Source organism: Corvus brachyrhynchos, unplaced genomic scaffold (assembly GCF_000691975.1).
Source record: "Corvus brachyrhynchos isolate BGI_N302 unplaced genomic scaffold, ASM69197v1 scaffold84, whole genome shotgun sequence".
Lineage (NCBI taxonomy): Eukaryota > Metazoa > Chordata > Aves > Passeriformes > Corvidae > Corvus > Corvus brachyrhynchos.
In genome coordinates, this window is record NW_008237434.1 from 2751479 (window position 1) to 2766570 (window position 15092).

At 38.7% G+C, this 15092-nt stretch overlaps 1 protein-coding gene and 1 long non-coding RNA gene across 2 annotated transcripts in view; one reads left to right on the forward strand and one right to left on the reverse strand.

The window, feature by feature from the left end:
* Window positions 1-10838, forward strand: part of MACC1 (MACC1, MET transcriptional regulator) — a 36882-nt gene extending 26044 nt beyond the window's left edge. Inside the window, exons 4-5 of the mRNA XM_017731203.1 lie at window positions 408-596; window positions 5976-10838. Coding sequence (XP_017586692.1) covers window positions 408-596; window positions 5976-6188 — 402 coding nt within the window. The 3' untranslated portion in view covers window positions 6189-10838. The remainder of the gene's footprint in view (window positions 1-407; window positions 597-5975) is intronic.
* On the reverse strand, window positions 8516-15086 carry LOC108445967. The gene is made up of 2 exons (XR_001861064.1): window positions 14989-15086; window positions 8516-14942 (listed from the first exon to the last, which is right to left on the reverse strand). It is a non-coding gene; the product is annotated as an uncharacterized LOC108445967 (long non-coding RNA).
* Between the last annotated feature and the right edge of the window lie 6 nt (window positions 15087-15092).

The following is a 15092-nucleotide window of genomic DNA, read 5'->3' on the forward strand; positions in this document are numbered from 1 at the left end:
TAAAGCCCTAGATGAAGGACCACACCTTAGTAAAATAGTGCTCTAACTTAATTTTCAAGTTTCATGTCATACTTCTAAGAAGTTAAACTTTTTTTTGTCTCAAATATTTTTGTTGGAGAAGTATGTTTTTCTTTCAGGGTCTGTAAGCTTGGCAGGATCCATTTGTCACTGGAATGCTGAACCAACTGAATGCCAGCTTCATTTTTTTCTTAAGCTTGTGGGCAGCTTTCCTCTGAAACTGTTGGCAACACCATTTTGTAGGAAAAAAGTATATATTTGTAAGAACAAAAAAGTAACAAAATATCTTCCTGTTTGCATAGAAATGCAGAATAGTGTTATAAAATTAAATGAAAATGTTCTGTTTGTAATTACTGGTGAAGGATCACTAATGAAAATCATTGTTGCAGGCACTTTTGAAAATAGATTGCCAGGGATTAGTGGCACGTCTTACCCAGGACACCATCATCTTGACTTCAGCTGTCAAGCTTGGCAAAAGCTGGCGGGAGCTTGCAGAGAAGCTAGCCCGACTCACAAAGCAGCAAATAGAGGCTTATGAAGTGCCTCACCAAGGGAAAAATGGAGCAGTAGCTCTGGAGGTAAGGGCCTGGTGTAGCAGTGCATGCACATTTGCTGCTCTGCACAAACACAGCCAGGGACCTTCCTTCTTCCTTGTTTTTCATTCTTCTTTTCTTTTGCACTTTCCAGTGAAGGTCTTGGTCCCTGTCTTGAGCTTCAGGGCCACATTCAAATTTTTTTATTGTCCTGTCCACTTGTTAACCTTACTCACACCTCTGCTGTCATTTCAGACACAGTGGTCCTTGCAGGAGCCACTTCTGATCACACTCCGTACAGCTTTGGCCCTTTCCGCAAAAAGGAAGCTGACTTCTGTCATTAATACTTTTCTATGCTGGTGTAATAGCTGTTGTCATTTAGCTTAAGTAGCATGAGAAGAGGTTGGAAGCTCTGACACCAATTCTACTTCTGTTGTATGAATGCGGCAAATCTGTGCTTTAAGTTTATATTTTTTCAGGTAGATCATGAATTTTTTCCTTTGTACAGCATTTTTCTTATACAGAAGTTTGAGTTCTGTATAAAAGTCAATTTATCCTCTCAGAGGTGTTTTAGTGCATACACATCTAAGGAGCAATTTATGTGCCTACGTCACTAATCTCTAGTGACATTTGAGGTGACCAGAGGTACTCATGGCACCCATGCAATGTCAGGTATGCCACAAGACTCTTGTCCACACTGCTGAGCTTAGGGTCAGCCTCTGCCCCTGGCATACCTTTGCCTGGGCAACCACGTTACTTCCTGGCCTTCTCTCTTCTAACATCAAAGCATGCAGTAGGTCCATTCTTTCCCTTTTTTATGAGCGTTGCTGAATGATCTTTCTGACTTGAGAGCTTACATTCAGGCTTGGCTCTCCCTCTGCCTATACCATCATCCCCTGATTATTGCAGGTAATGTACATGATCCGGACTGCATTCACTCTCTCTGACCTCTTCGTGCCAAAGGAATTGTTATTTCCCATTCACAGGTTCACAACTACTTGGATAATTTTTTCTTTCTTTTTTGTTTCCCTGTAGCTGATTCTTCTTATTCCTTGCCAAACATATTCTACTTTCCACTGTCTGAATTCAGTGAATCTGTCATCTTGTTTTTATCTGCTTGGTGATAACTATCAAGATATTTCTGCTCTAATCATGAACCATTACCTCTTATTCCTTTTGAATGCTCTGCCTTCCCTCCCCAATCAATATTTGATCAAAATTCCCCATGTTTACTCATGTGCTTCTGTACTTTTCAACAAAATTATCTCCATAATTGTTTGCAAACACAGCCTCCTTCTCAGATCTAGTTTTTCTCTTTGAGCTATTTCGTGTATTTTTTTTTTAGTTGTTTTTGGGTACTTAAGTCTGGATGCACCTTCCTCCAATTTTTTCTCATAAAATTATCAGCCTTTCCAATCCCATGTCTACTCTCTTTTTTTTTTTTTTTTCTTTTTTACTCTTAGGCAGTGGCTTGTGTCATTTCCTACACTTTTGTTCTATTTACTAAGATTCTGTGTTTGGCTGATAAATGTCCAGCTTTCTACAGAAGGAATTATAGACCTGAACAATGTAGAACTCTGCTGGTCTCCATGTGATTTCGAAATGTTTCCCCTTTGCTAATAGGCAGCAGAAATAAAACAATTTTATAACTGTTTTTCCAGCATCATACCTATTTATTTTTTTATATTCAGAAAATTTATAAACAAACATTTACTTTGCTTTAAATGGGTTTTGATTTTACATGAAGCTTATCTTCCACGTCATACACCCTACTAATTTGTTTTCAAGAGTTTTTTGCATTATTTTTATGGCAAACCACCCACAAAATTCTCTGCCTTTTGTGACAGTGTCTGCTGCCAAAACACAGTGCAGTCAAACTCCTATTTTTTCAGAGAACGTTCAACAAGCAAAGATCAGAATTTTTCTATATTTCTGTGTCATTTCTCAAGGATTAAATTGGATCCATGGAAGATTTATTGGTTTGGGGTGAGCTTTTTAATTGTGCTTGTCCACACGGATGTGAGATCAAAGTACAAGGTTTCTAGCACTGGTGTCTCATGTGATCACTGAGTACCCTCAATGTCCTGTGAATCTAACCTTAAATTTCAGTACATTCTAGTAAATACCAATGCTTTCTTCCAACCTTTTTAAACTTAAAATTTCCTACTGATAGTAGTTGTTTGCCTTAAAATCCGAAACCCAGCAAAGCTGGGGAAGGATAACAAGTTTTGACTAGTTATTGAGGATTATATGAAAATATTAACTGGTTCATTCCCCACCAAGGACTGTTCCACCATCAGGAGAATTGATTGGTTGAAAAATGTTTCTGCTTTTAAACTTCATAGTTTTCTTGGTGGGAGAAATCTTGCAAATGATCACGGGCAACTTGAGGGTACATACAGTTGTTGTATAGATTATGAAGCGTTTTTCATGAGTAAATTCCAAATCACTTTGCAGTGGATGTAGGTATCATTATTGTGTACTCAGCAGAGAGAGTGGGAACAGAGGGAAAACTCATTCACACAGCTGAGATGAAACTTGACCAGGATGCTGCAGTGATTTAATATTTTTCCTGAAATTCTGCTTTGATACAATTCAGGAATGTTGAATGCAATTCAGTTCACCCATTGCATTAGAGTATGTGGATGTGGAGAAGAATCTTCCTTAGAACCACTGCTGCGTTTGCAGTATTAGTTTAATGTGACGAGTGTGTAGATTATTGCTGAGTTAATTATGCATCAGTGGTGACCAATTTGTGAAGATTTTGATCCCCACATTCTTCTTTTTCTTCTTTCTTTTCTTTTCTCTTAGATTAAAAAAAACCCCAAAACAAAGAGTTGTGATAGATTAGTGGAAACCAAGGTTTGTATTTAAGGATATTTCAGCCAACTGTCTTATTACATATCAGACTGACCTTCAACATAAGTCAAAGCATAGCATCTTTTCGTATTCGTTGTCTTTTGACATTCTAGTGAAGACAGCAGACTATACCTTAATCCTTTAAATAACTTTGTCTAACAAGAATGCAAGAGAAGGAAGAAAGAGACCCAGAAAAAGCATAACCAGTGACAGAATTTCAGGAAACCAGCTTCTCTTGTAGGAAATACCAGCTTTTCTTGTTGGCTACTTTGGCAAACAAGCTAAAAATAGGAATACAGAAACTTTCTGGTCTCAGCATAAATACAACAGTGGTGACCTGCTTTAGTTCATTAAAATATGTTGTAATATCTAATATTTACAGCAGTAAATTAAAAAATTACATTCAGCTTATCATCTCTAAAAACACCCGAAAGAATTCGTCAATCTTCTTCTTCCCACCTACCACTACTGTACTTTTCTCCTTCTGTAACGTTATGGTTATGACTTAAGATAGACTTGCTTAAAGGACAAAGTAAGCACCATTCATTTGGGTAAATGACAATACCTTTCCCTCCTGTAGACCTGAAATGAGAAACTTCACTGAAAGCATAGGCACTTTTCTGTGGCTTAAACTCAAAGTAGAAACTAGACTAATCAGACTGTGAGACATGCTGAGTAAGTTTAGTGTAAGTTTAATGTTTTTTTCCATTTGGGCATGGCAGCAGAAGTCGAGGTAAATGTTTATAGAAACTATGACAGAATCAGTCTTGGGTAAGCTGAAAGATCGTAGCCCAAAAATATGGACAAAAGCTCAGGACTATGAGTAAAGAAATTCTCCTCCTACTCAGTTCCTCCAGGAAGCAAGTTAATAAAGCTTAAGTCAAGGAAGTAAAGCTTTATGTTGTGTACTGTTTGTAAATTAATAAGATTATATTGAGGAAATAACCAATTTCCTTCAGAATTATCCTTCAGAACCATAAAAACAGTTTTTTCAAAAAAAGAGGAAAAGATGCTAAAAAACCTCAACTTCCTCATCACTTTTGTGTATCTATATAAACATGTGCAGTCATCAGTCCATATACACTTATTACTATGCATAAGTATGTTCCTGTTAAAACAGTAAATGACAAAACCTTTTAGGAGAGTCATGGGTTTCTTTGCAGATTTGTGTATCATCCCTGCAACTGTTAACTCAATTGCTGATTGCAAAATCTTTATTGCCAATGAGGAGAGAGAAACTAGAATTTTGATTGCCCAAGTAACATTTGGAAAAGCAGCAGCTGGGAAAATAATTATTTTGTTTGTTAACTGAGCAAATTTACTCAGCACATTGAAAGATGTAAGTCCAGCTTGGTATCTGAATCATGCTGCTATAACTTAATTAATGTCATTAGAGCAATGACGAATTACACCTGCTAAGGATCTGCTCTACTTGTTTGGCATAAACCAAATAAATTGCAGTTTGAAAAACAAAAAAGCACTGGTAACCTATCTTTTTATTTCCTTTGTTTCTTGCAGGAAAATTTTTAAGTTGTATGTCCTAATTAAAAAAAAATTATTATAAAAGTTTTTGAAATCATAGAATCATTAAGGTTGCAAAAGACCTCTAAGATCAGCTAGTCAGATTATCTAGATCAACCTTGAACCCAGTACTACCGAGTCCACCACTGCACTATGTCCCTAAGTACCACACCTACACGTCTTTTAAATACCTTCAGGGGTGGCAACTCAACCAACTTCCCTGGGCAGCTTGTTCCAATGCCTGACCTACATTTCCGTGGAGAATTTTTTCCTAATATCCAATCTAAATTAATCAAGGGGGTTTCATTCTGCTCTCCATCCTTGTATTCCAGCTCAGCAGAATGGATACCCAGAGAATATCTGGTCTGGGTATTAAAGCCTGAGGCAAGGAAGACGTTAAGAGCCTCAACTTTTCCCTCATCCTTCATCACTATGTTGCCCCCTGTATCCAATAAAGGTTGGAGATTCTCCCTAATCCTTCTGTTGTTACTGATGCCTTTCTAGAAACACTTTTTATTGTCTTTTAAGAGAGTAGGCAGATTAAGTTCCTGCTGCTGTTGTCAGAAAATATTTCTGAAAGGTAAAAAGCATGTTTAAAATTTCCAGGCTAAGTAGAGGGGCAGTAGGATGTTGATTAATGGGGCAGTAACCATCAAAAGCACAACCAAATAGGGAAACTGTTTCTGGGTGTATGCACTGCAAAAGATGATCAAGAGGAAAAGTGTTTTCTTTCCACCCTTGTTCTTTGACTTATATTTTCAGACAAGGATATATTTTGACTTGGTGATAATCATCTGAATGAAGAATTTAGCTATTATTTACCTCTCTGAGAATTTGAGAGTTTCATAGACATAATGTAAATAAGATTACTGCAGTTTTTATATCAATATGCCTTTTTTGATAAAACGTTTCAGCATGCCTAGTGATTAAACACTTATTTTCTCTTTTCTCTTCTATGACTTTTCAACTATTTAGCTTTTTTATTTTCTCCTCTCAATAATTAAATTTCTGACACTAAACCTCATTTTTTCCCTTTGTTTTCAGATGATGTGGAAACCTGCATATGACTTTCTCTACACATGGGCTGCCCATTATGGAGACGGTTACAGGGACGTCTTACAAGATCTGCAATCAGCCTTGGATAAAATGAAAAACCCAGTAACAAAACAGTGGCGAGAGTTAACTGGAGCTCTGATTCTTGTGAATTGCATGGAGGTGTTAAGAGCAAGTGCTTTCTCCAAAATGGAGGAAGAGTAGATGGCCAAAATATGTTTTTGGAAAATCTTTTAGGAAACTATACTGCTGTGTACAGTTTATTTGTGTATATTTGTGTTTCGGTGATGCTTATAGAGCATGACAGAATGAAGTTTGTTTTAACTGAGTTGATGTTGAGTCTAGCCCTGTGGTTCTCAACTACAGATTGCCAGAGCTTGCTGACGGCTTCTGAGTAAATAAGAAAAGAATGGGGGATTAAGCTAATGAGGTCAACAAAAGTGACTTGAATTCTATGGGGTATTTTCTAAAAGGAGCTATTTCTGATTGCACTGACTTCTAGGCAGAGACCAGTTTTAAAACCAGAACTGTTCATGGATGAGTTCAGCATGTGGGACCTAAGTTTACATTGTTTTCAGCAAAGTATTAAAATCTAAATATTTAATACATTATACTATTTGGTGCTCAAACCCCTCAAATCTAAGTTAATGGGTTCAGGTTAGCCTACAAAAAAACATTTAAGATTCTTTCATCCTCATCTGGGACAAAACTAATTAAATTGTCTCACAAAACAGGAGTTCAACAGTTCCTGGAAAAATAGGCGTGTGTTGCACTTTTCCAAAACAGCTTCTGGTGTCTATTTTGAAGACTGGAAGAGAGACAGAAGATAAAATGTCAAAAGTGTTTGGTTTTGATTGATTTGTTGATGTAACTCAACAGGGTTTTTTCTCTTTTTGTATTTTTGTTTATATTTCTGCAATTTTTTTCTACATTCTGCTGAGTGGAAATTCCAGAAAATTCTGGAAGCCTTCTTTATGTACACTGTCTCTGATAATTTGTGTAGTCCTTCTCTGTTGCTTTTAAAAGAGTATATAGGGAAAAGAGACTTTGTAAGTGCAAGGGCTGGAAACAATTAACATCCACATTTGTTGGTTGTTTTCTTCTACCTCACTGGATATGGGACATGACTATTATTTTCTCAAAAAAACTTAACAGTGGGGTACTTTTTAGATTAATTTATTTATGGAGCAATTAATTATAACTAGTCATAAGTTCTAAAAAGAACCCTGCTTAGATTATATCAGTAAAAAGTCTTTCAATTACTGAGTAGCTTATTATAAGTACAGAAAATACAGGCTGAATAGTAGTTTCAGGCTGACCAAATTTTTTAATGTAATTTTTTTAACATATTAAATATATTTTTAGTTAAGTGGTAGATCTAAAAGGTTAAAGCCATTTTGAGCTCCTTTGATCAACATTAATTCAGAAACATCAGCAAATACTCATGACAACCAGTTGAAAAGAAAATTGGCATTCTGCCATCACTTGTGGTTGACAAGACAAAGCCAGATTCTTTCAGGAGTACCACAAAACAGCACTTCAGTCCAGAAACTGCGCTTCCGCTGTTGTCTTAGTGCATTTCTACCAAAAAGGGAGGTTTTGTGATTCTAAAATAAAACTGTACATTTAGACATTTTTCTTCCCCTCTCCTTTCTTCTAACCTCTTTTCTTTTCTACTTTCATTAAGCTTTCCCAAAGCACCCGTAGCTCAGGAAGGAGGCTGAGGAAGGAGTAGTTGCCCCAGTAATAGGTAAATTCGTTCACCAGAAGAAGCATCAGGGCATGACTGAATTAGCATGCATGCAAGTTGTCTGGCTTCAGTGGACTTGCCCTTGATTTGCAGGACAACGAGGAATTAGATCCACAGAGCACTATCTGTTATTGCTGATCAAGGAAAGGTGGACAAAAAAGAGTCAGTTTATCAAAGCTCCCTGTTGTTTCAGGTGCCAGCACCTATTTTATACCTTTCCCCACATAGTTTTAAAAAAGAGCTGTAGAGAAAATATAAAATTCTCTTGTGATCTGCACTTCAGTGCAGAGATGCTTGTTCTTCCTTCATGCAGGTAGTGAAGCCCCCAGAAGGTGAGAAAGCAGGTTGTCCTACTCTTTTGTCCTACTAGGTAAGGAAAAGGTGCATACTAATACCTTTAAATATATTAATAGACATCTTTAAAGGTAAAAAGACACATTCAAATATTAAAATATAAAATATTAAAACCCACTGCAAACTCCCTGAGAATTTTTTTTAGGTTTCCCAGACAGCTTCTACTTTCACCTTAGACCCTGCTCGTAGCAGACTGTGAAACCTGAACAGGATTTTTCAGTGGTGCAAGAGGCCACACACTAGATCGACTTAAAACCTCAGGGAAATATATTTTTGCCTCCTCAGAGCTGAAATACCAGAGGAGTTCAAAAAGCAAATCTTTCAGCTTCACTATGTTCGCTCACCATCTGCTTTTCATGTATCCCAGCAGGCCATGCTCCCTTGCTTAAAACCCTGTTAAGTCAATTTTTAAAACTCTTTTTTTTCATTTTCCCCCTCTTTTGTTAACCTGGCTGCAACAGCGAAGCAACTCAGCCTACATCTGTTTCTGAAGACGAGCCTGTGCTTCCATCCATTTTTCCCACATGCTAATTTCTTATCTTTAGTAAATATGAGTTGACTTTCTTTTTCAACAAGACATGAAGTAATTCCTTTACTCAATTCTGTATTTTTCTGTTATGAATACTATTCAAAAGAGTGGAAAAAGCTACAAGAAGCACCAATTCCTAATGGCACACGTCTACCAAATACCAAGTATAAAGGACAGGCTGCCCAAAATCTTTGAAGCTGAAGGAAAGTCCACCCTGAGAAGGTAGTCGGCGATCGTGGTCTCAGGAAGAGAAGGGCCCAGGAGCCAGAGGCTGCTGCCTCTAACTATCATGCCTAGGCCCTTTCTTTGCTTTGAAAGTTTTTTCTGTGTTGAACAAGAGTTGAGTTTGGCCCAGTAAATTTAGCAAATATTGACTCAGTGAGTCAGTGTTCTCCTTAGCTTGCAGAATTATGCAACTGGTCCTCCAAGTATGTTTCTTTAAAAGGAAATTTATATCTGCCTGTAGTTCTGCTGTATTCCAGGGCCTTCGACTGCTGGTTTTGGTTGCTAATTGCACTCCTGTTTCTGCTTTAAGCTTCTGCTCATATGAATGAAATGTGCTCTCATGCAATATTCTGTTTACTTTAGCAGCCCACACTGGATATATTTAAAAAAACCCAGGTATTAAAACCCCATATTTTATTTAGTGGTCTAGTATTCAAAACCACAAAATGCCAGCTCAGAGTGGAAGCAGCTGTACTCAACAGCAACACACAGCTTGGAGCACATGGCTTAGGTAAACACACTCTGTTCTTGACCTTTTCTCTTTTCCTCCCACCCTGTCAAGAGAGAACAGCTTTCCCATGAGCCTGCACACATACTTTCTTGGGTTTCTTCAAAGTGAGATGAGATTAACAACTCTTTGGGAGGAGACTAGGAAAAATACCAGCCGCTGGTCCTTGCCTTAAATGACCCTCTGTTTCCAGGTTTCCTAATTTCTTTGTGTAGAAAAGAGCTGTGTCAGCCAGTTCCATTTCCCTTTGAAGTTGTAGGCAGAAAACCCCCTCACCTTCCTTCTGTCTTCTGCATAGGTGTTTCTTAAGCAAATGAGCAAATGGAAAAGTTGTGAGCACGTCTGTTGCTTTATGATTCCACCTACCCATGACAGCTGGAATAATGGATCCCTTGGCTGAGTCTGCACCTGAGTAGGGCAGACACCTTCCATGGTGGGCAGTGGCAAGGAAAGCCTGTCACTCATACTAGAAATGCTGGTTTTTCAGTGAAGTTGGAAGCCATTCATGTTTCACTGCAGAGGCTTCATGCCATTTAATGACACAGTGCAGTGACATATTTCTGAATTAATAACAGCCAGGGTTGGAGAGAAAAGGCAAATTATTTCCCCCAAGAAGTTCCAGCCCTCCAGTTTGGTTGGGGAAGGGTTTGGTTTCTTAAGTTTTACTTGCTTTTTTTGGAAAGCAGAGGTTTAGGGAAGGAAAAGGAAGTTTCTTTTAAAATGTAAGTAAAGGGCTACTCCCCAAGCCAGGCTCCAGGCAGCAGGGTGGATGCCAAAACCAAGCTACATGTTATGGGGTGTTCTTTGTGGAATTGTCTAGGGAAGAATTTGGGAGGAGACATCAGCCATCTTTCTTCCTACTGAGAACAGAAAATGTGGAAAAGGGGTCAAGTGTTTATTAAGTAATTTTTTCATGAAAAAGTCTGTTTTTCACAAATCCTTTCTGGAAACCTAAGGTGTGGGGAAAACAAACACTAAGCAGCTCCAAAGGAGCAACTCAATTTTGTCGTGTTGAGCTGGCTCTAAAGACCTACTCCTTAAGTATCTCTGGGCTCAGTAAGTGATCCAACTGACAGTGACCTACTAAATAACAAAGGCAATTGTGTAGAACTGCAGATGGCAATGCTGTATTCCCAGCTAAATCCAGTGATCCTGCTTTATCATCATCTAATAGCTTGTTCAGCTATGAACAGCTGTACCAAATAGGAATATAAAGCTATGCTGTTTTGTTGTGTTTGTGTCATAGATATGAAGATTTCCTGTGGAAAGAAAGGAATAAAATAGAGAGCAAAAGGGTTGTATTTCCCACCACGCCCAGGAATAGAATGTAGCAAATTATACTCGTCACATTAGTGTGGGACACCAACCATTAAATTCTCTGGCAAGGCCCTAGAACAATTGTAGATATGTAAAGAAAATATTAGTCTAGTGTGAGTGATAATCATTGTTCTTGATAGTTTTGCTGCCAATAAATATCTACAGACACTATGGGACATTCAAATAACCTGTGATTATTCTTGGTACAAAAAGTACCATTTTCTATTTCTTGCCTATATATATATATATAATTATTTTTTTTAGCTTACAGTATATATTTTTAAACAAAATAAACAAAATTATAATTCACAAATGATTCTAGTGGACAATATATTTTGGTTTTGTAAGACTAAGAAGAGTGGAGGAAGAGGTCATGAGGTGAAAGGTAATGGTTCTGTAAATACCAGGAAATGAACAATGCTTTCATACACATTTCTCTTCATCTAAAAATCCTGTGTGTTAAAAAGATGAACTCACAGTCCTTTTAGTGTGTTCATAAGCAAAAGTAATTTGCTGATATTTCTTCCAGAAACAGAATTATCTCACTCTTGAGAAGAGGGCAGTCTGTGGACCTTGCAGCAGAAACCAGGCCTTCTCACAAGGACATGCTCTCAACTTTTTTCTTTTTTTGTTGGAGAATCATGAATGTAAGTTCAAAAAGATAAATCCTCATTTGAAAAGGACATTCAGAACTAACACAAGCTTCTGAACCTTCCATAGAAAGAAAAAATAGTGCTGATTAATTTTTTAATTGAACGTTTATTTCAGTTTTCTCAAATCAAATTCTTATGATCCTTTCAGTGTACATTGGACAGGAACACAGTCTATATCTTAAATCCTAAATTTATGGTTAGGATTTAAATTTTAAATGAAGTATGAGGAGTTACCCTGTGAATTGAAAGGTCAATTTACATATCTATTCTAAATCCCAGGTTTTAAAATGTAAATGAAGTGGCCTGGCAGAAATAGGCATGGCTGCACAATAGTCCCAGGAGAGCAGACAAAGACGAAATGCGTTCAGCTCCACTCCACGACTTCAGAGCCTTAAACATTGTGTTTGTGTTAAATTCAGTACAAGATCTAAAATACAGCCTTGTCAAATACAATACCCTGAGAACAATAGAATCAAGAGTGACAAGGGGGAAGTGAATATGCAATGACTGCTCAGTCTGTCTCATAACAATGATGTTATCAGGCAATGGGTTTAAAAATAAGCAAAAGTGCCCTTTCATACAGTGAGGAATTGGGGAATGTGTTGTTATGGGATATTGTTGAAGAAAAAATGACACATGGGTGCGAAAGAAAATCAGTCAAATTTACAGAGAAAAAAAAGTGCCTAGTGGATTTGGTGATTTGTCTACAGCCACCAGCTTCATATAACACAGAACTGGATACTAAAAATGCAGCAGGGAGAAATACTATACTTATCCAGTTTCTCACCATTTCCTCTGGAGACTGTGGGTCTGGAGTGGGCAGATGCCTGCTCTTACCCAACCCTTCCTGCAGTCTCATAACCATGAGACTCACATGGTCCTCACATATCCCAGCAGGTTCCTTTCTAGCACCTGCCTCCTTTCTGCCCCAGCTCAGGCAACAGTTCCTCAGTTTATTTAGCAACAACCATGACACCTCTCCAGCTCTGTGGCCTTGAGTGCCAAGAGTAGCTGGAATGAGCTGTGATCCTCTGACATGCTGCCTCTGGCCATGGGGTCACTGATAGGGGAGCATGATCCTTAACTTTAGGCAGGGAGACATCAATGTACTAAGACTCCTCAGGGCTGGCCCTGCTCCACGAACTTTCTTCTCCCTCAGGATCCAGCATAGTCCTATTTTATGAATCTGAGGGAAAATCATGAAGAGGGGGAAGGATGAGTGGAGGAAAGCAGTAGCAGATTTTGAACAAAATTTTAGACAAGAGAGCTCATTTCTTAGTTCTACTCACAAGCAGGAAAAGTTATTATTAGAGTCTGAAATTATTTCATATAATGCCACCCTCTGTTCTTCATACAAAAGCCTCTATTGTTATTAATAAAGGAATTTAAAAATACCAAACAGCCAATGGATGATTTAATAACGCTGCTTATAAAACTAATTGTGTGCAACTGAAAAGCTCTCCCTGGGGTCCCATTTGCAGGAGGGTTAAATAGGATTATCAAATCTAAAAGAATAAAAAAGATAAACTCCCAAAGCTCTGAAGCCTCAGCAAGAAGGAGCTGGGACATTTTGCTGAATAAATTATAGACCTCAGCCACTAGTACCAGGGGATTATCTCATAGAAACAGAAATCTGAATTGGCTCCACATGCCTGCAAGCTTCATTAAAGGTTTTGGGTCAGAAGCTTCATTTTCATACATATGAACAAGTCTCTTCACCTGGGGACCTCCAGCCAGCAGGACGACTTCAGTGGCAAGTCATTTACCCTTCATGTCAGGGTATCAAACATAACAAACCACTGTAGAAAAACTAAAGGGCAAAAACCTCATCCTTTCCTCAATTTTTATCTGCCTATAAAAGGCCTATATTGCACCATAAAGAAAAAGTGATGGTGTAGCTGAGATGGGGAGAATGAGAGTGAACAGTGCAGATCCATGTGGAGGCTGTCTGATACAATTTTCCACCACAGATTTCTGGTTGGAAGTGTTCACATCAGTGCCACAGAGGCACAGACCTCTTTGCAACCCATGCTACAAGCCTGCCTTCCCAGCCCTTCTCATGTCCCCAAACCCTCTTTCCCCTCTCCCCTGAGGCATCCTCTCCTCAGCCTAGCTGGCAGTCGTTCATTGTACGCTGCCACTCCACCTCACACCTCAGCTGCTCTCCCTCTCCCACTGCTCTGGGTCCTGGGAAATGAGATAACCATTTCCTCTGACCCCCAGTCTTCTGTACTTTCCTCTTTCTCCAAAGTTCCTCCTAAGCTGGACAACCACTTCCAACAACCTTAGCTCCCTAGGCTTTCTACCACCTGTAACACACCTCTGTGAGCTTCTCTCCAGCTCTTCCTTGCCCCATGCCCACCTCATCCCAGCCCTGCAGGTCCTTGCAGGATTTTCACAAATCTTGTGTTACCTGTTGCTCAATCCCTGGTCAGTCGATGCTATGCTCTCCCCTTAGCACCATAGTGGCTGAACACAGCCATTTATTTGGCTCCTTGCTGAGGAATAGACTCCAGGATCCAGCCCCTGATGAGACTGAAAACAACATGGACATAGGTTGCCTCAGCTGAAAAAATCTACCCACAGATAACTTCAAAGGCAGGAGAGCTGAATATATCCAGACAAAAATCAAAAGCAAAACCAGAAACTTGGTAGTTGTGTCCTTTAATAGACAGAAACCAAAGATGAAATATGAATTTTGACCCTAGGCTAAATACACTTTCTCACGGCTTTCTGGTTTCTTGCTATTTTACACATTTTTAATTAATTAAGCCACAATATTTAGGAGAAACACAGTAGTTACGGTCAGTATCTGTTTAAGGCAACGACTTTAACGTCAGAAGGCTTTTGTCCTTTTGAAAGACTTCTAACAAGTAGGATTTTGCTTTGGAAATTGGGTTGCATAAAGGTAGGCACTGCTGGCACAGTAGAACAGCAGTTGATGTTGATGGACTATTGCATTTCTACAGAAATTTGTGTCAGGTTACTTCACCAGAGAAGGAAAATATAACAAGATTCAGGATGTGGAAGCCACAGTAATTAAAACCACTACAAGATATTAACAGCCAATCAACACATTTCAAGCCCCACGCGTTTCAGGTCTTCCTCAGTTTATTTTTGCCTGCTTTATGTCTGGAGAGGAGATGAAGGTAAAAGAGGAGAGAGAGGAAAAAGAGAGGTTATTGTTACTTGGATGATTATGATTGTTAGCTATTTGTACTACATCAATGGTTGGTTTGAAGCTGAAGATGTACTGTGCAACAATCTCCAAAAATGGAAAGTGAGAAAAAGAACAAGAAGCAAAGTGAAGCTAGTAAAGCCTTTTTTTCAAGGTCACTCAAAGGATATCTCCAGGACCTTTCTAAACTCTTGCTCAGGCCTTATCTGCTAAGCATTGCTACCTTAATAATTATGTGGATTATCATGAAGCTGCATATTAAAAAATACTTGTGGTTTTGCACAGCAATGTTCATGGGTTCTTCCAGGAGCATTTGCAGGTTATTCAGAGTGTGCATGTTTTTGTCATCCAAAAAGACACATATTCTTTCACTTAGCCAAACTGAGGGCATCCTCTGCACATAGGATCTGTGCATCTTACTGCACCGGAGAAAGTACCCTCCACCTGAGGGATCTATGCGTCTTACTGCACCGGAGAAAGTACCCTCCACCTGACTGGTGGTCACTCCTGGGAGGGTTCATTAATACCTCACTGTACTAGTTTGAAAACAAACCAGTGGGAGGCACCAAGTCAGAATAACAATTTAATGGAAAT